This window comes from Halichoerus grypus, chromosome X (assembly GCF_964656455.1).
Source record: "Halichoerus grypus chromosome X, mHalGry1.hap1.1, whole genome shotgun sequence".
In the NCBI taxonomy this organism is placed as follows: Eukaryota; Metazoa; Chordata; class Mammalia; order Carnivora; family Phocidae; genus Halichoerus; species Halichoerus grypus.
Genome location: NC_135727.1, coordinates 67,219,261 through 67,239,156, shown reverse-complemented (window position 1 = coordinate 67,239,156; position 19,896 = coordinate 67,219,261). Strand labels below are relative to the sequence as shown.

General features: G+C 36.7%; 1 protein-coding gene across 4 annotated transcripts in view; it reads right to left on the bottom strand.

Annotated features, from left to right (window-relative positions):
• Positions 1–19,896, bottom strand: part of ZDHHC15 (zDHHC palmitoyltransferase 15) — a 149,398-nt gene that overhangs the window by 45,286 nt on the left and 84,216 nt on the right. For all 4 annotated transcript variants that reach the window (XR_013444836.1, XR_013444835.1, XM_078065378.1 and 1 more), the window contains exons 4-10: positions 17,655–17,775; positions 14,740–14,809; positions 12,195–12,227; positions 11,328–11,448; positions 6,582–6,714; positions 4,851–4,977; positions 3,041–3,144 (exon numbers count right to left, since the gene is read on the bottom strand). Coding sequence is in view for 2 of the 4 variants with exons in the window: in XM_078065378.1 (XP_077921504.1) it covers positions 3,041–3,144; positions 4,851–4,977; positions 6,582–6,714; positions 11,328–11,448; positions 12,195–12,227; positions 14,740–14,809; positions 17,655–17,775 (709 nt within the window). In the remaining 2 variants the exon portion in view is untranslated. The remainder of the gene's footprint in view (positions 1–3,040; positions 3,145–4,850; positions 4,978–6,581; positions 6,715–11,327; positions 11,449–12,194; positions 12,228–14,739; positions 14,810–17,654; positions 17,776–19,896) is intronic.

Genomic DNA, 19,896 nt, shown 5'->3' with positions numbered 1-19,896 from the left:
GGTGTCCATTAGCATGGTAAATGGTTTTCCACCCCCTCACTTTCAATCTGGGGGTGTCTTTGGGTCTAAAATGAGTCTCTTGCAGACCGCATATTGATGGGTCTTGTTTTTTTTATCCAATCTGATACCCTGTGTCTTTTGATTGGGACATTTAGCCCATTTACATTCAGGGCAACTATTGAAAGATATGAATTGAGTGCCACTGTATTGCCTGTAAGGTGACTGTTACTGTATATTGTCTGTGTTCCTTTCTGGTCTATGTTACTTTTAGGCTCTCTCTTTGCTTAGAGGACCCCTTTCAATATTTCTTGTAGGGCTGGTTTCATGTTTGCAAATTCCTTTAGTTTTTGTTTGTCCTGCAAGCTTTTTATCTCTCCTTCTATTTTCAGTGACAGCCTAGCTGGATATAGTCTTCTTGGCTGCATATTTTTCTCATTTAGTGCTCTGAATATATCCTGCCAGTCCTTTCTGGCCTGCCAGGTCTCTGTGGATAGGTCTGCTTCCAATCTAATGTTTCTATCATTGTAGGTTACAGATCTCTTCTTCCAAGCTGTTTCAGGATTTTTTCTTTGTCTCTGAGACTCATAAGTTTTACTATTAGATGTCGGGGTGTTGACCTATTTTTATTGATTTTGAGGGGGGTTCTCTGTGCCTCCTGGATTTTGATGCCTGTTTCCTTCCCCAAATTAGGGAAGTTCTCTGCTATAATTTGCTCCAATATACCTTCTGCCCCTCTCTCTCTTTCTTCTTCTGGGATCCTAATTATTCTAATATGTTTCATCTTATGGTATCACTTATCTCTCGAATTCTGCCCTCGTGATCCAGTAGTTGTTTATCTCTCTTTTTCTCAGCTTCTTTATTTTCCATCATTTGGTCTTCTATATCACTAATTTTCTCTTCTGCCTCATTTATCCTAACCATTAGAGCCTCCATTTTTTATTGCACCTCATTAATAGCCTTGTTGATTTCGACTTGGTTAGATTTTAGTTCTTTATTTCTCCAGAAAGGGTTTCTCTAATATCTTCCATGCTTTTTTCAAGCCCAGCTAGTATCTTTAAAATCATCATTCTGAACTCTAGTTCTGACATCTTACTAATGTCCGTATTGATTAGGTCCCTGGCAGTCGGTACTGCCTCTTGTTCTTTTTTTTGAGGTGATTTTTTTCCATCTTGTCATTTTGTCCAGAGGAGAATAGATGAATGAGAGAACAAAATGCTAACAGGGTAACAACGACCCCAGAAAAATATACACTAAACAAATCAGAAGAGACCTTCCAGAAAGTGGTCGCTTTTCTGTTCAGAGAGTTGCTGCTATTCTTTTCTTCAATTTCCTGTTGAGTTCGTAGGTGTTCAGAATGGTTTGATCCCTATCTAGCTGAATTCCTGGGACCAGACGAAATTTAGGTCTCCTACTCCTCTGCCATCCTACTCCTCCCCCCGACTCATGTGGAATTTAAGAAACAAAACAAACATGGGGGAAAAAATGAAAGGAAAACCAAGAAGCTGACTCTTCACTATAGAGAACAAACTGATGGTTATCAGAGAGGAATTGTTTGGGGGATGGGTTAAATAGGTGATAGGGATTAAGGAGGGCACATGTTGTGGTAGCACCCTGTGCTTTTTTTAGTGTTGAATTACTAAATTTTATACCTGAAATTAATATTACACTGTATATTAACTAATTGAATTTAAATAAAAACTTGAAGGAGCAAAATGGAAAGAGTGATAGCTGAAGGAAGGTAAATCAGTTTTTCAATAAAGGTTCAGCAGGAGTCGATACGGGAAGTGCCCCGTCGGCTGGGCAAGAACTCTTTCCCTTTGTAACTGTGAATTTTGGAATGTTTTATCTTCCTTAGTCCTAGCAATCTGCCTTACTCTAAAAAGGGACTTTGAGATAGAAACCTTGGACCTAGAAAATTTAACTGGGCAAACATTTATAAAAGCATGCTTCCCATCTCTGTTCCTCACCTCAATGCTTTTCCATGTCCTCATCAGCCTTATTCACCCCAGGTACAGTTTCCGACAAGTACTACTATTTCTCACTCAAAATTTTTGTCAGCTACTGTATTATTGGGATCAGCTGGTAAAAATTACACTTTGATGCCTGGTATTCGCAACATAAACACATGCTGGAGGCACAGTTGCAAGCATAACATCATGCGGAGACAAAGAACAGGTGATGGTAGGGGTATGTGACATGAGAACTTAACTTAAAGCTTTTCACACACGCACACACCAATCTCATTATGATCCAAAAATCTGGTGGGAGAAAGGTGGAAGGACAAAGTTTTGCTTCCTCATTTTTCCTTTGCTGCTCTGCCTTTTAGGAAAGTAGACTACATGCCGTGTAGGCTTGCCTACATATCCTATATTTCTTTGTGTATTTAAACCATTCTAAGACAGAATGGGAATGATATTTTAAAGGAAATTAGGGGCACCTGGGTGGCTCAGTTGGTTAAGTGTCTGCCTTCGGCTCAGGTCATGATCCCAGGGTCCTGGGATGAAGCCCCTCATCAGGCTCCCTGCTTAGCCGGGGAGTCTGCTTCTCCCTCTCCCTCTGCCCCTGCTCGTGTTCTCTCTCTCACTCACTCTCTCTCTCAAATAAACAAAATCTTAAAAAAAAAAAGAAAATTTAACCAATGTGAATAAATTAGGGTAGAGAAAGGTGAGCTGCAGTCCACTGATTAAATTAACTCAAGCAAAGCACCATGAGTGACCAACTGGCAGAACTGTTTACAAATATACACAGCACTGTTTATTATGTTTCCTGACTTATCTCTTTGGTTATAAATCATGGTATCACAAAACTGTTAAGAAACCTTCCAAGCTGCCATCTAATCCAACCTAAGCCACCTGTACTTGCTACACAAATCTGGCCATACTTGCCCTTCTCTATCCAAAGGGCACTTATGAGGTTGACATGCTTATGTAATCTTTCTGGACACTATTTTCTCACTACACTACTTTGGTTGTATTAACATGGTCTTTAGTAGTGCTTGCTCTGATGGGTGGAGAAAAGACTTCCTTCTGAGCCCCCTCACCTCGGTTTTCATCCTCGTTGTCTTCCCAGGGCTCTTCATTTGCTAGCAGTGGGTTTTGTGACTCATTCATAGACCTCATAGGGAAGGAGTGTCCATCACCAGGGCTGTTGGGGAAAGGAAGGCAGTGAACTCTTGCAGCTGACATAGACTTTTTGTGAATCTAATAACCCTCTTAGAAATAGGACTGGTTTCTTAGAAAGATTTAAACCATTTAGCTTATTCACTAAAGCCATGGTGGAATAGGGTTTTACAACAGCATCATTTAGTTGCTGTATTGCTTTCAATTTCTATGTCTTGTTTGTCTGCATCACTGTCAACTGTTTTGGTTTGTAAGCAACTGTTAAACTTGTTTCCCACAATGCCCAGTTATGGCAATATGCACATATTGCAGGCTTCATAAATATCATTTAATGATCATCCGAATTTATATCCAACTATCTTATCGCTTTGGTTCTAAATTTTCAACAAAAATTAGCAGATTCAGAATCATTGATATATTGGAGATAAGTTGCTGTGAACTGGTGATAGATATTAATGTCTGAATGTCCCGTTATTTGGCTTGTACGGCAGAAAGGTTATTAGGAACTATGGGAAACAGCCAGAGTGAGGCATCTCTAGGAGTGCAGATTTTGGGGGCAATTACCCTCACGTGGGATCCACTTTGTGGATATCTTTGGTAATCTAGGGCTACCTCCTTGGTGAATCTCTGTCCACCAACAGATGGGATGCATTGGAGGGAACTAAGTTCTGGCTAGAGTGGGCTACAGTTTGAACATTTGAGTATATATATCTGAATGCATTGCAAATTTATATCTGAGTGACTTTTGAATTACTCATTTTATATTACCTATGCCTTTTCTCCTGTTCATAATTGTGGTTAACTGAAAGTTGACAGATTTTATTGATAGTTCTCTACAGAGGATGTAAGTATACTGATTATAAGTGAATGGGCTTTGATTTTTGTTTTTGTTTTTTTATTTCAGAGAAGACTCATTTTAGACCTCTCTTTGATGTAGTGATAGTGTGTGTGTATTTGTATATGTGTGTTAGTGGGGTGCAAATAATTGCTGGTAACAGTTATTAATCAACATTACCCACCAACACAGTTTTGTCTTGTACTTTATAGCCAGGATAGTAGGATATACCATAGAGCTTAAATAAATGAGCCTGTGAAACACCAACTGGTACCTCTTATCCACTTACAGCATTTTTAGGGTAGGTGTCCCCTCTGTTGTTTTCTTCTGATTTATTTGTACATATTTTTGCATATATTTTTGATCACAGAGTACATAGCATTTCAATTCTACATTTTTCACTTAAAATAGAGGGAGCATTTCCCTTTACTATGACATAGTTTTAATAACTATTACTTATGACTACATAATATTCCAGTCAGTGGGGATATATATATATAGCATATTGTTGAATGTTTAGGTTGGATGTTTCCTAATTATTGGCTGGAAATATTGTTGTGATGAACATTTTTATGCCTAGTTTGTTTGTTTTTAGGATAGATTTTTAGAAGTGGAATTACAGGACAATGGACATGTGGATTCTTATGATTTTTTATACATATTACCAAATTCATTTATAAAAGAGTGGTACCAGTTTACACTGTCACAAAGCATGAGAATGTCTATTTATCATACCCTCACCTCCTAATTTCTCTTTATTAACCTAGAAATAAAAAAGCTTGGGGAATAGAGTTTTTTACTGGACTGTTATTTGTTGCAAACTACAATTAAAACAGAATTTCCTATTTCAAGGCATGGTCCAGCATCAACTTCTTTCAGTGGTAATAATTACCTACCTGGACCCAATAGGTATTAACCAGAACTTCTTGTTATCTCCAAACACCTGCTGGATATTTTTGATGAAGCCAAGGTTGAACCCATTTTTCTCTGGGCCACTTGTAAACACTGGAGTACAGAAGGCCTCTAGGGCAGGATAGGGGAGTTGAAGAAAAGAGGAAGAAAGCAATAAAGGAACAAAGTTCAGGACTATCATGATCTTACAGTTCTCCATGAATGTGACTTGATGCTACAATATCTTTTTGCTGTGGTAGCATTGGCCTCTCATCCTTAGTTATTGTTAAACTACTTAGTAAAAACAAGTTTCATTACTTAATACAAAGTAATTTTGTTATTAAATGCAAAGAATTGGTACTCTATTTTTTTTAAAGGCATAAGAATCACATAATGGTAGAAATAATTAAGCAGCCATCGGGGAACTATATATTTTGTGCTGCTGCATTGTAAGGCATGAAAGAACAAAATTTAACAGTACTTTATTTGAATCTAAGTGGCAACAGCAGCCCAGTGGTCTCCATCTTTAGAGCTGGGACTAAAGTAATGATGCATAAAGAGTTGGTAATGACATTGATTTGGTTTTGACATTTCAGAAATGACATTTCAGAAATAAAGATGTTTACACTGAAACCTGCGAATGTAAGAAACTGAGTTTTACTCCAGTAAAAATGTCAACAGATGAACTATAATCACTGCAAAGACTGAGGAGTTGGACCATGTGAGTGCACATTATTTTTAGACACACATTTATCCCATTAAGCAAAAAATACTTTCACTGTTGGACTGGCTGCATCTAGCCATTTCCCGTTTGTTCTTTGTTTTCAAATTCTGTTATCGTGAAGTTTTTAGTACTTCTCTACTTTGTAGTTATGTCTAAGCCAAATGTGCTGATCTACAACCCTAGCAACTAAGTGCTACAGATATCTGGTTTAGAAAAGGAGTGTAAATATTTTCTTAGCTATTAGCATTATTAGTAAATGAGTTCCAAATGTATAGTGGCTTTTGTACTAAACTTTGCTCAATCTATCTTAGCTAAACATTCAATATTTGGACACTTTCTCCTCACTCCTCATGCATTTATTTGTATACAATGTAAATATTTGTTTCACGATAGATGAAATAAAGTTGTTACAGTGGAATCCAGCAGAAACATAATTCTCCAAATAACAGCCTGGAGTATAGAATAACAAAAAAAATTGTTCATTTCTTGTACTTATTTTCTAGAAACTCACTTATTCAGTGTATTTATCATATTCCCAGTCCTCCACAGCTCCTTGATGATTGTAGATATCCAGTGATTTGTTGGTTTGGATTCTTTCTCAGCACTCTGTCTTTGGATGCCCTCAATAATTTAGAGTCTTCTATCTTTATTAACCTTCACCTCTCCCTTCTGATGTTCCCTTCTGTACTGATTTTTCCTCCATTTCCTCATGTGAACACCTTTTAGAAATTTTTCAAGCTATAAATTTGGGAAGTTATTACCCAATGTGAATTATAAAGAGCAATGATCCATTTTGGTTTTGTGTGAGGTTTCATTCAATAACGCTTTATTCATTCACTATGGCTCTCCAGTTTGGTTAAACGTGTTTACATCTGTCTCAGTTTGTAAGCAAAAGAATGTCACTACAAATAAAATGCTTCACTGGAACTTTTTCTCTTCCTTGGGAATAATCCATATGCCACTATGATATACATTAATGTGTTTCTTCCCTCATCTTAATATCCAGTCTTACCTAAGGTGGTTTTGTTTCTGCTGACGAGCCAACAATGGTAACCAAAGAGAATCACAAGGCTGACAAAAAACATGCAGGCCACAAAGAGGAGGAAAAGAACATGGAACTTTGAGCGAACACTGGGCAATTCCCCCTAGAACAGAAATAATAAACAAATAGAAACAAAGGATTAAAGTGATAAGGCTTGGCTAGTTTTTCTGTATGTTAGCACTTTTCTCATATGTATAAAATGTCTAGCTATAATTAAAAAAACAGATTTTATAAAATTTTTATAAAAGTTCTTTCTGTTGATGACCATACCTCATTATGGATATGCTTTCAGCCTACAAAGCCTAAAATGGATCCTTGATTAAGTTCAGTGCAAAACAGAGTATATACTGCAGCAATTAGAAAATAGTAGTGTAAGAAGGATATATTCAGGCCATAATTGGTATGCAACCTCTTAAGGCTAGTACTCCATTTAGTTTGCAAATTATGAATCACTGGCCAGAGGTGATCTTGAGGTCATATGGTTCATCCTCTTGTCTCAAGATGGGTTATTCTGAAATACTTTATATATCATGTTTCCTTGGACATATGTAAGTTGAAAACATCACAGTGATACCTGTAGGAAGTTAAAACACACAGGTAGAATTTCAAAATGCTCTACCCATAAGTTATAACCCGACTTTAAAGCTAGTGAAAATTTTGTGTGGATGTTTTTTATAGTTGAAGTAGAAGGTGTTGGTATATCAAATTCTGTGAAATAGCTCTTTAGACAGTAAAATCAAGCAGGATTTGACAGGCAATTGTAAAAGTAGGTAGCTAAAGACTTTTATAGTTATCTGGGACATCTTATTTTCCATGTGGTGCCAACTTTCTTTTTTTACATGCAGCCCTAAACCAGCATGCACATTTTATCTTCTGAAGAGAACTTTAGAAAACATTTTCAGTTTTGGAGTGAGCAGTTGAGAGAAGTTTTTTATTTCCCCCTTTCCTGTGCTGATCATTTTTTTGGCATGATGAATTGCATTAAAGTATTTCCAAATGCTCTTGAGTAGTAAAGTTAAAGGTGATTCTTGATTGAAGTGGACTTTAACATTAGGAACTGGTTCTACTTCAATTTGGAAGGAAAAAATTAAGACTTGGAAACACTTGGAAAATTCAGATAGCATGGATTTTTTTCTTAGAGAAGATTTTTATTCATTTTGATGTAAGGAAATATTGGGGATCTTTCGGAGTATATATGTTTGAAGGACGAAGATAAGGGGAAGTCAGTCAGTCAGACGAGTAGTCTGGGTAAAATTTACATGGGGGTAGAGCACCCCAGGACATAGTTACCTCAAGGACTTCAACCTTCAGAAAACTTCATCTGAAGCTCCTTTCTGAAATGATCCTTCCACAAAATCTTGGCCTAAGCTCCCAAACTAAATTTGATTGGCTTGTGTTTGTTTTGTTTTGAGTTTATAGGAAAAAAATTATATATTGTTTTGTAGTGGGTTTTGCCTAGCTAGGTTTTTGCTTTCATAATCTCTACTTTTTGAGTATGTTTGTTAAAGCTTTTAAAGCTTACATTTATTTTACTTCTTATCTTTCATATTTAAATGGGCAATAGGAAATGTCTAGGCAAGAGGGACAGACAGAAAGTCAGTTCACACCCTGGGTAGCTAAGCTGGAAGTCTTTTCCTCCCCTAATTACTCTTGTAGAACTGTCTTTTGTCTGCCAAAGGATATCCCTTGATAAAGTACCCCCCCCTTTTTTTTTTTTGTTAGAAGAGGTTGATGGCCCTGTGTTTGAAATTACCTTCCCGGGAGATAACCAAGCTAAATTACTCAAAGCAATAACCACCAGAAACAGTTCAGGGGAATACTGGTAGAATAATACTACTATCTTGGTTCTAAAATAATTCATAGTCTCTGTGAAGAGATTCATGGCCCAGTGTGGAAGGTGTATATTACTACTTTTTTCATAGGGTAAAAGATCAATTTCCTATCAAAGTAGCTACTCTTCAACTTAATATATGGAGGAAAAACATGACCTGATCATTGTCTTCTGAATTCTTTATTCCAAAGGAGCTATAGCTTCTCTATTGCAGGACCATAATGGGCAGTAGGATATGGTATAGTGTTTAAGATCTCTGGGCTTAGGGTCAGATAGCCTCCAGTCCTGACTGAAACTTACAAGCTAGGTAATCCTGAGCAAGTCACTTAACTACTATGAGCCCCAGTTTTATCATTTTTAAATGAGACTACAATTCCTGTTTTGTGTACTTTATAAGGTTGTGGTGAGGAGAAGATGAAATAATAGATATGAAAGTGCTTTGAAAATGGTAAAGTATCATACAAACGGAGGTTGCTGTTCTTAGGAGAACCGCTAGTCACCTTGATACATGGTTTTTAAAATATATGGCAGTGTTTACTTTTTATTTTAAGGTGAGACTCAATTTAAATTGAGAAAGCCATCTCTAAACCACCCCAAAGTGCTTTCTGGCTGGAGAGACTGCATAGAAGCATTTTTCTGAATCATCAATGCCCTTTTCATTATGAGAGCAAGCCAAGACAGGTTTTCTTACATCCCATCTGTCAGGCATGAGCTAATCTATTTTAGAGAAAAAATGAGGGAATAGGAAAAAGACAAGGCTATGCTCATCTTGTGCTCGTGAATACTGGCATATTTTTGGTAATTAATTCACATCCAAATATTATCTTTCAAGAATGAAAAAAAAAGTGTACAGCACCTGGATGGCATTGTGGTATTTGATGAGTGACTGAGTTGGAGGGCCAAGGCAAAATGTGTAAAATGCAACATTGTTTACTCCGTTATGAGTTCTTAAACAGTAGCTACTCTGTTGAAGACCAAGTAAGGTCTGTAGTGAAGAGGAGGCTGACACTTTCTCTGCTGAATTGGATACAGTAGATTTTCTTTACATTCAGGGTAGTAGCTCAGTGTGTGAATGGGATGCCAAACAGGTCATGAAAACCTGAGCAATAGATAAGAGATCCTGAGATGTGGAAAGGAGCCAAAGAAGAGATGCCAAGATAATGAATCATTTTGTATTTGGGGAAAATTTATGAGAAAACTTCATTTCTGCTTATATTTTTGTATCTCTGAGTTGAAGATTTTTTTTAAAGATTTTATTTATTCGTCAGAGAGAGAGAGAGCGAGCATGAGCCGGGGAAGGGGCAGAGGGAGAAGCAGGCTCCCCGCTGAGCAAGGAACCTGATGAAGGGCTAGATCCCAGGACCCTGGGATCATGATCTGAGCCAAAGGCAGAGGCTTAACCAACTGAGCCACCCAGGTGTCCCTGAGTTGAAGATTTTGATGTACATTATATAATTCCTGATTCTTATTTATTTATTTGAGAGAGAGAGAGAGTGCACATGAGAGAGTGCACAAGCCGGAGGGTGGGTAGTGGCAGGGGGAGAAGCAGACTCTCTGCTGAGCAGGGAGCCCAATGCGGGACTTGATCCCAGGGCCCTGGGATCATGACCTGAGCCGAAGGCAGACACTTAACTGACTGAGCCACCCAGGCACCCCATAATTCCTGATTCTTAAAGTTATTAAACATCTGAATTGATTAAGAAAGTTGGGAAAATGGAAAGCACATATCACTATAATTTTTTATACTATATTTTCTACACTAGTAGGGATCAAAGCACTAATTAATAATTTAACTACTCTCAGGTATTTAGGTTCTCACTGCCTGTCTTTCTTTGTTCTCCACTTTATTATAATCTTTAGTCTGGTCACAGGATTCACATTCTTTCCCTGTTGTTTTACCTCTTCACTTGACGTGAGATATTCCTATTATATGGGCTCCTGTACAATTCCTTCAGTAATTACTAATAGCTCTGCCCACATCTGTCTTTTGCTATTTAGGTTCAGTTTGGACAACCCTCATCATGGAAGGTTATGATATTTTAACTACTGTACTGGAATTGTGGGGAAGGGATATCTTCTGGAGTCCACTGACATGAAATAAAAAAAAATTCACTATACTGCTGCCAGACCCCACACACATATGTAAAGTAAAAATCTGCCTTCAATTCGTTTGGAAATAGATGGGATATGGTTGAAATCTTCAAGTAGAAGAAATGTGAAATTCTCTTTTAGATTTCACTATAATCATCAAAATCATTAAGAAGGTAAAAGTACTTTACCTTTCAACATATGTTTCATTTGACCTTGGCAATGAGCCAGGGAAGCAGGTAACAGAGCCAGTATTAGAACTCAGTTTTTCTAATTCCCAACCCAGTGTTTGTCATACAAAGCTCAAATAAGACTCCCCATTTCATTTTGCTCATGTGCAAAGATGAGTCAATGAATCTTTTTGTCCAGTAGGAATTTTGCAACTCTCCTTTGAACAGGAAATGAGAAAGTATTTTCTGACAATGAGGGAATATTTTGTTAGCATTTTTCTTAGGAAACTAGAGATTCAAAATTAGTTTCAACATTTTAAAAATCTATAATTGGTAAGAAGTGGATATTTTAAACTTGACTAGGTAAATACATTGTAAAGAATCACTAAGAGTCAAGAGGTTAGGTTCCCAAAGGTCTTAACAAGATTCTCATGTATGACAGAAATTTAAGTGGAATCCTTAAATAACAAACTCCTAAATCTCAGAATATTCCACATGGGAAACTTGTTTTTGGTGGCTTCCTTTCTGGTTACCTTAGTATTAGCTATTTCAAAATGTAAAAAGGAAAGTTGAAAAATGTCACAGATGTGTGTTTTGGGGGTGACCTTTCAGGGTTATTTAACTTACTCTCCAGTATTTGATGAAATAGTTGAAGACTGTTGTAGCAATGTACAGGCAGTAGAGAACAGAATAAGCTAAGAACTGAAGAAAGAATTTGTAGTTGGAAAATCCAATGCAATTATTAACCCTAAAAAAAAAAAGAAAATAATTTGAAATCAGGATCCATTGATTGAGAACACACTGATACATAAATGAACAAAGCAATGAAAGGACGTTATTCTTGCTGCTTCATTATGTGTTGTGTAGAAACTCAACAGAATAGAAGTCCCTTAATAGAAACAGACTAGAAAAACAAGTTCATGTCTCACTTGTTTCTCTTTTCATTTACAGGCATAGAGACACCTGGCCTACTTAATAGTTCTGGACTGGTTCCTGACCCACCCAAGAAAACCTGAATCTTGGATGCTAAAAACCTATTATAATCTCAACAGCTACACTTAGTACAGTGTGGCATGTTCTCTTTGTAGTTAGATGGTTTCAGACTGGTTCTCTAGGTCAGACATACAAAATTTGGAGAATTGCTGAAGTTAACGATCTAGAATATTTCAAACATCAAGACAACTAAAAACAGAACTTAATTGTATAATGTCAAAGAAGAGAACTATTTGTGCTTGATTTCATTACTACACCCAATTACTAAAGCTAATGGACAAAAGACCATTAGTTTTGTGAGCTCAGGAATTCACTACCATACCTTTGGTGGTATATTTATTTTTGCTTTAAAATGTTATGCCTGCCCTGTCCCCCATGTATATACAAGACCCAGTGATTTATGGTTAGAGAAACAAACATGTTACAACTATGCTTAGGAAAATAGGCATTTTGAGCAACTTTGACCCTTTCAGAATAAAGACATGAATCAAAGGGACATACCAAGGACAGTGATGGTCCATTTTTAATACACACCTACAAAAGAAACAAAATACAGTGTGATAAGTGGAGCTACGGAAATGAAGTAATACCTCATAATTGAACTCAAGTCTCACCAGTATTTTTACATGGTACCAGTACACTCATTCCTAGATTTCCACTATAAGCTACTGCAAAATTATTTTGTTCTCAGTTATTTCTTGGATGAGCCAATCACAACACTTTATAGGATTATATCGGCAGCAAGTTACATGCCTAGAAGTCTAAGATATCTCCCCTCATTTTGCTCAATATACAGATTAATAAAAATACAGAAGAAAACATATGGCTACAGTCTGTTAAAATAAAAGACAAATGGAGACCATCCTTGAAAATTTCTCAAGCTGACAAAACCAGTTTAGTCATACAAGCAAAGCTTAATTTAGCTTATTTTATAAGACTGACTTGACCTGGGTCATTTCTTGCTTATGCCTCTGGAAATCATTAGTAAAATTTAAACTGTTTTCTAAGGTTGATATAAAGTAACCACTGACCAATTCTCTAACATTTAAGAAAATTCTGAATATTCTAACCACTGTGAAGAATAAAAAGGCCTTGTTTTCTCACTATATAAGCTGTTTTATAACAATATATCTCAAGCCTCATTTTATGTTTTGGTTTGAGTGCTCCTGGTTTGCAAACTGTCTTTCTGGTGTGTACACAATAAAATTTTACTAATTAGGGGCCCCTGGGTGGCTCAGTCGATTGTCTGCCTTCAGCTCAGTTCATGATCCTGGGATCCTGGGATCGAGCCCCGCGTTGGGCTCCCTGCTCAGCCAGGAGCCTGCTTCTCTCTTTCCCTCTGCCCCTCCCCTGCTTGTGCTCTCTCTCTCAAATAAATAAATAAAATCTTTAAAAAAATAAAAAAATTACTAATTACTACTCTCGTGATTTATTTATTTTACTTTGGCTATTTCTGATCTTTTGACAGATCTCTCTGAATCAATAGTAAGAGAAATACGGGTGGAACATAACACCCAAGAAGAAGGACATGAAGATTATATTTATTAACATACAGATGTGACTTTACAAAGCTGGAATAATTCGAGTAACAAAATAAAGTGGTACTGAGGTATAACCCAAAATATAAAGTGATTATCCATGCCTATATAGTTATATGAATAATAAACAAATAAAGAAACAAATAAACAAATAAGGGAGAAGAGTCAAATCTCTCAAGCAGAAGAATTCCAAACAATTTATGTAGATATTCTGCCTTCAAGGAGGGGGAGCATAATTTTCCATTCCTTTAGTTTGGGCTATACATAGTGACTTCCTTCCAAAGGGTAAAGGAAGCAGCAGAGGAAGAGTAAATTTACATTAGAGAAATCTGACAAACACTACCTCAGCCAGATGATCAAGATTAATATTACCGTGATAAGTCATGTTCATAATATGTGTCCTTGATACAATACAATGATAATGGTATTTTACCTCTATGCTCTTCCTACCCAAAACACAGTACCCAAGTCTAATCATGAGAAAAATATCAGACAAATCCCAACTGAGGAATATTCTACAAAATACTTGATCATTAATCCTAAAATCCTAAAAACTGTCATGGTTATCAAAAACAAGTAAAGTCTGAGAAACTGTAAGAGCTAAAAGAACCTGGGAAGACATACCAACTAAATGTAATGTGGTATCCTGGATGGGATCTTAGAAAAGAAAAAGAACATTAAAGAAAAACTGAGGAATTCTAAACAGAGTATGGACTTCAATTAAAAATAATGTATTGATGTTGGTTCATTAGTTGTAACAAACGCATCATATTAATGTAAGATGTTGATAATAGGGGAAACTGGATGTAGGACATATGAGAACTATCATCACAATAATTCTATAAATCTAAACTGTTCTGAGACAGAACATTTATTTTTATTTTTTAATTTTTAAAATTTTTATTTATTTATTTATTTTTAAAGATTTTTTTAAATTTATTTGAGAGAGAGAACATAAGAGAGAGGGAGCAGAAGCAGGGGGGGCAGCAGAGGTAGAGAGAGAAGCAGGCTCCCCGCTGAGCAGGGAGCCCAATGCGGGCTCAATCCCAGGACCCCATGATTATGGCCTGAGTTGAAGGCAGATGCTTAACCGACTGAGCCACCCAGGCGCCCCATTTTTTAATTTTTTAAAAAAGTTTTATTTGACAGAGAGAGTGTGAGCAGGGGGAGGAGCAGAGGGAGAGGGGGAGAAGCAGACTCCCCACTGAGCGTGGAACCTGACCTGGGGCTCCATCCCAGGACCCTGAGATCATGACCTGAGCCAAAATCAAGAGTCGGACGCTCAACCGACTGAGCCACCCAGGCACCCCGAACATTTATTTTTAAAATGGAGTTTTATATCTCTTTCCTATCTTTAGAATAGTTTGAATAATCGTCATTCTAAGAGGATATGTGGCATGTGTTCATTATGATTGAAAGGAAATGCTCTTATCTAGGCATGGTCACATGTTAGGATCAGTCAGGTTGTTGTCCAAGCTCAGCCCAGGGGAAATATGGATGTCACTTACATGGCACAGACAGAGCAGTGGTGGCAGCGATCAGGCTTGATCAAATGGCACCGGTCACAGAATCTAACAGCTATAGGAAAAATAAGGTGGTTAGCATTGGTTAGGGCTCAATATGACACCATATATCTTACTAGCCTATCTGGATGTCTTGTTATACACTGATTACAGGTAGTCAAGCTCATCTCAAGTTACCAAGAAAAAGGCAGATCACAGAAGAGAATTGTGGTATGTATTTTTTTTCCTTGTTAGATCAATCTTGAAGGCACCTTTTGGGGGATGAAGGTAAAGGGAAAAGTTTTCATATCTGGATATCTGATAATAAGATTTGGTATTATAAAACAAACTATGCTGTCAACTGCTTGAGTGATCTTGGGAAAACCATTCAGATTCTGTTTACTCCAACTTTCCGATATGAAAACAATTAATTCAGTTGACCATTTCACAGATGAAGGAAGTAAAGACTTGAGCCATACCAAGTGACTTACACAAGATCACACAGCAAGTGAGTGGCAGGACTGTGACCACTATAGTTTTTCTGACCCCTTATTTCACTCAGGGTTCTCTTCACTCTATAAGTCTGATATAAAAAAAATTCTCCCTCCCTCTTCCTTCCTTCTCTCCTTCCTTTCTTTATTTCCCTTAATGAAAGGCATTTTCCTTTTCTTCTCATTTTCTCTCTGTTCATCAATACAGTATGACTGTGTTTAATGTAATTATTATTAAGTGAAACAACTAAAATCATGAATAATTTGAACTAATATAATATTCCATCTGAAGTGTACATTAAGCATATATAATTGATTTAGCATAATGGACTGCTAATTCAGCAGTTTGTGTTTATGTCTAGCAATGGGGGGGATGACAAAAGTATGGTTATAATCGAGGCAAAGAAAAAGGGAGAGGAACATGCATGTTTAATTCATTCAGCATGTTTTTAAAGATACAGTAATATCATTGCCCAGTTTAAGCCACCATTATCTCTCATTTAGATGACAGCAACAGATGCCTAATTATTTACTCTTTCATTCTTGTTCCCCATAATATGTTCTCTATAGAATAGCCAGATGATCTGTTAAAATGTAAATCAGATTATATCACTTTTTACTTAAAACCTTCAGTGGACTTCCAACACCATTAGAATAAAATCCAAACTCCTTACCATGGCCTGTATCATCTGGCCTCTGCTTGCCTCTTCAGTTTTAACTGGTATCACTCTCCACCTGCTATACTCCAGTCACATGGCTGGCTGGCTGTTCTTCTAATACTGCAAGCTTGCTCCTGTCTAAGGGCCTTTTGTACCTGCAGTACCTTCTGCCTGGGATGCCAGTTCCTCTGCTCTTTACTTCCTGCTGGTTTTTATTATTCAGGTCTCAAACCAAAAGATATTTCCTCAGAGAAGCCTTCTCTATATCATAGGGCTGCAAACAAATGATTCAAGGGTCCAGAGACTAGTGAGTAGTGAGTGAAGCAGCCAGTTGGAGACTGTGAGGGAACGTGAGAATGCATGCCTTATTTAAAGAGTGTGGCTACTACTCAGCTTTAGCTAGTTTTTGCCATGTGAAAATGCAGACTGAATATTGCCAGAGTGTCCGAGTTTTCAGGAGAAGCCAAAAATAAGGACTTTCATGTGGAAATATTCTAGTTGTTAAAAATCAGTAACAAATACAAAGTTTTGAATGATACATTAGAGATCAAACAAAATTTATCTTGGGTCTAATTCATCCCATACACCTTTAGTTTGTAACCAATCTCTTCTAGCCATCATTCTGTTTACTACAAACAATTTCCTGTCTACTTTTCACCATATTTCAGTATGCATGAAGACTTTTAAAAAATCATGACTACCATGACATCAATGCTCTAACAAAATTAATAGTAAGGCCTTAATATCTAATACCCAGATCATACTAAAATTCCCCCAATTGCCACACAGGATCTTAATAAATGATAACTGAATAAATAAATGATAAACAGATGAACATAAATGTCTAACAGTATAATTCCCAAAGCCTTGAAACACAGTCTTCCTTATTAGGAACATTAGGATGACTTGTCAAAAGAGGTTTGAGTTTCAAATTTTGAAAGGTGGAGAACTTGTTCAGCTAGTACTATTTTAGTCATACAGATGAAAACTAAGAGTAAAACTCCATAGTGGACATTTACCCAAGAAAGATGACATATCTCTGCACAAATACTTATACAAGAATATTCATAGCAGATTTACTCATGATAGCTAAGCACTGGAAACACCAAATGTGCATCTACTGGTGAATGGATAAACAAACTATGATATATTCATACAATGAAATACTACTCAGCAATAAGAGGAATAAAATACACAGAAATGTGAAGGAATCTCAAAATATTATGCTAAATAAAAGAAGCCAGACACAACAGTAATACTGTATGATTACATTTATATAAAATTCTAGAGTGGTAAAACTAATCTATGATGGAAAACTATCAGAATAGTGGTTGCCTTGGTGGTGGTTGGTGGGAGTGACTGGGAAGGAGCATGAGAGAACTTTCTCGGCATGTGGTAATGTTTATAGAGGTTTTAGTTACACAGATGTGTACATCTGTCAAAACACTGAACAGCACACTTAAGATTTGTATGTGTCTTTGTATGCAAATTTCACTCAAAAAAGAATGATAAAATATTTAGGTAGATGTGTACTGATATTTGCTACTTAGTTTGAAATGTATGAAAAAATAAGATGGCTTGATGGATGATGGATGAGGGATGGATTTGTGGACAGATATATGATAATGTAACATAGCAAAATGTTAGTGGTAGACTCCAGTGCTAGCTATACAGATGAGCCTGTGGATATATATGACTTAGCCTTTTTGAGGTCCTTGCCGATCTCAAAAGGTGACTTGCCATTTCTCTAGGTGACTTTGGATGAACTGACCTCCACTCCCAGTTCTTGTGTAAACCGGTAGCTTTTTGGCCATATCGATGAGCATCTGCTTCTGGACCTCAGGTCTCTCTTCATTTTCGTAGCGTTCCTTGTCTGAATAGGACAAGTGGAACTAGAAGCAGAAGTAAGAGGCGAGACTTTATTTTCCAAGGTTCACAGAAAATGTTAAAAACAACAATAACTATTTAGGTGAAAATATTTGTTATCTACCCTTGAAGTCTAGGTACCAATTTGGCTTATAACTTTCTCAGCATAATTATCTTAATTATTTTATCTGGCTTTTATCTCAATCTTCATAAGTCCACGTGATAGGTAGTGTTGTTTTATAAATAAAGAAAACTTAGCAAGATTAAGTACTTTGTCCATGGTTATACTCACTAACTAGTATGTGGCAAAACTAAGCTCCAAACCCAGTTCGCCTGATTCCTCCAAACCCAGTTCACCTGATTCCAAGACTTGTGCCCTTTCCACTCCATTATACCATAATACGATGTTATATACATATGTATGATACCTTGCTGCCAGGACCCTGTTGATGATTAACTATGATTGTTATTAAGTTGTAGGTATTTTTCATAGGTTACACTCTTAGAGAAGCTGGATGAGACTGCTTGTGACACTATATTCTAAGCTCGCAAATGAGTAGAAATTTGGGTATTCTTACTATTGCAGAAATTTTTAGTCTGGTATGAAGCTTATCGCCAATGTTGGCACCACACTTTGCTAATCTTGCAAAAGATATGTCAACAATTTTCCAAAGTAACACAGACTTGAAAGCTTTCTTCTGTCTGGGCCAAAAGGTAGGCAGAGGTGAAAAAGAAAAGGATCTGTGATCAGATTTTGGGGGTTTAAACCTCATCTCTTCCACTTAATAGTTAAAAAATCACTTTGGAAAATCGGACACTCTCAACCCAAGTTTCTTCATCTGGAAAATAGAGGAAATAATACCTACTTCATAAGATTGGTATAAGTACTGTATAATAATTAAAAGTTTCTTTTACAAGTCTAATTTCTTAAATCATTTAAAAATATTTTATACTATCATTTTAAATTTTAACTATTCTAGTTTGTAGTATAAAGTTTTAACCAATTCCTTTTAATTTTGATAATTAAAAGTAGCACTTGGAACAGCCCTCTAATTTGGGGGCTGTCCTGGGGAATATAACTTTTGTGTGTCATACTGTACCTGCTTGAAAGGCAGAGGCAGGGTTGTTACTGCTAGTATGTGATGAAAACCTTGTGGCTATTCAACAAGTAAGTTTTGGATTGGAATAAGATGTCATGTTTGGATGCCCTATTTCTGGCACTAACCAAGCCTTTCTGAGGATTAGAATGCAATGAACCAGTAAACACATTTTGGGTGGGCAATGGGTGATAGATTGGGATGTATTTGGTATTAGTGAAATGAATATCATGGCTATCAAATAGTCCCCAAAGACTCACCTTTTCTTTTTACCAATTAAAAATGATGAAGATGTGGTCTTAAGTGTTAGACATTTGCAGTTCTTATCTAAATCTTACCATCATCCCACCCAGTAAATTTAGGCCTACAAAATTCCCAACCATTCGGCCTTTCTATTGGCCTATAAGCTTCCTAAATAGGGTGGAGGGGACAATTATTTCTATTGAGCTAAAATTCACATAACATAAAATTCCATTTTAAAGTGCACATTTCATAGTGTACACAGTGGCATTTAGTACATTCACAGTGTTGGGCAGCCATCACCACTATCTACTTCCAGAATATTTTCATCACCTCAAAAGGAAACCCCATATGCATTGAGCTATAATTCCTTATTTCCCCCATCCCCAGATCCTAGCAACCATTAATCTACTTCCTGTCTCATTAGATTTCCTTCCTTTCTGGATATTGCATACAAATGGTATCAAACAATATGTGGTCTTTGGTGTCTGGTGTCTTTCAATTAGCGTTTTTCAAGGTTCATCCAGGCTGTGGCATGTATCAGTAATGCACGCCTTGTTATACCTGGATAATATTCCATTTATGGACATACCACCCTTGGTTTATCCATTCATCTGTTGATGGATATTCCATTTCCATCTTCTGGCCATAGTGACTAGTGCTCTATGAACAATTGTGTATAACTTTTGAACACCTGTTTTCAATTTGAGTATATACCTAGCAATAGAATTGCTGGATCACAAGATAATTTTATATTTAACTTTATGAGAAACTGAAAAACTGTCTTCCACACCAGCTGTACCATTTTAC